At 45.2% G+C, this 1,210-nt stretch overlaps 1 protein-coding gene across 1 annotated transcript in view; it reads left to right on the top strand.

Moving 5' to 3' along the window:
* LOC107102472 (brefeldin A-inhibited guanine nucleotide-exchange protein 2-like) overlaps positions 1 to 1,210 on the top strand; it is a 43,828-nt gene that overhangs the window by 11,885 nt on the left and 30,733 nt on the right. Inside the window, exon 3 of the mRNA XM_015401797.1 lies at positions 733 to 856. Coding sequence (XP_015257283.1) covers positions 733 to 856 — 124 coding nt within the window. The remainder of the gene's footprint in view (positions 1 to 732; positions 857 to 1,210) is intronic.

Raw genomic sequence — 1,210 nt, 5'->3', positions numbered from 1 at the left:
CTGTGACGGTTCCAGACCTGTGACGGTTCCAGACCTGTGACGGTTCCAGAGCTGTGACGGTTCCAGAGCTGTGACGGTTCCAGAGCTGTGACGGTTCCAGAGCTGTGCGGCTTTGGTGTCACAGCGTCTCATAACCTCTACTGATGGACCATTCATGTTCTTTTACTCGACTGTTTGACCCATAGAATAACACTGAAGCATTCTGATGGTCACAGAACATTTACGCAGCAAGTATTTTCCCACTTTTATCAGAATCACTGTGTATATATCAAAGTGTAACATTTATAAACCTACAATAACATAAAAATCTATAGAAAATATTGAAACTGCTGCTTTTCAAGCTAAAATAAGCTCCAGTGCCTTTTCTGAGCTGCAACATCACCTTAGAGGCATTAATGCTGATAGTGGCACTGATATTTTTTAGTTTATAAAGCTAAATATTATAGTTAATTAGGCTTATTAACTGTTTAGCTTTACTTTTTACCTTTTTTCTTGACTTGTTAACTGTTATTTCAGCTTAATTTCCAGTAGGTAATCTATCATTCAGGTCTCATCTAATTGGTCAAATGCTAAAATCAGATGTGCAGCCATATAGCAGGATCTCTGCTGAATGGCTGGATATAGATCTAGTGCTTCTAGACCTCACTGAGGGGGGTTGGTAATGCGTAATGCAGTTGTTAAAACACGCTAAGTTGCCGTGTAAAGGCTTAAAGGCAGCTGTGTCTCTTCCAGGGACGGCACCGTCGTTCCCCCCAAAGCCAACTATGTGGAAGCTGATAAATATGTGCTGCCCTTCGAGCTGGCGTGTCAGTCCAAGTCGCCCCGGATCGTCAGCACCTCGTTGGACTGTCTGCAGGTGGGTTTCCTCTCTCTGGTGTTGCTCTATGCAGTGAGCGCCGTCTGTTTGCTCTCGTTGGTCTTACTCATGGCCCTCAGCTGTCAGCGGAGGAATAAGGAGGCGAATCGGTTTCAGTAGAACAGCCTGCATGCTGGGCAGACTGTGGTGCTGCTGCTTTGCAGCGTGAAGGTTGTTGGTTTGATTCCCAGACTGGTTTATTTCTGCTACAGTTCTGCATGTTCTCCATGTGCAGCCGTGGGTTCTCTCTGGATACTCTGGCTTCCTGAGACATGACCATTAGGTGGACTAGTTACTCTAAAATGACCTTAGGTGTGCGTCATGTTTCAGCTACAGCTCCTCTCACACCTTGAC

Source organism: Cyprinodon variegatus, unplaced genomic scaffold (genome assembly GCF_000732505.1).
Source record: "Cyprinodon variegatus isolate N-32 unplaced genomic scaffold, C_variegatus-1.0 Scaffold1260, whole genome shotgun sequence".
NCBI lineage: Eukaryota > Metazoa > Chordata > Actinopteri > Cyprinodontiformes > Cyprinodontidae > Cyprinodon > Cyprinodon variegatus.
This window is presented reverse-complemented; position numbering and strand designations above follow the sequence as displayed.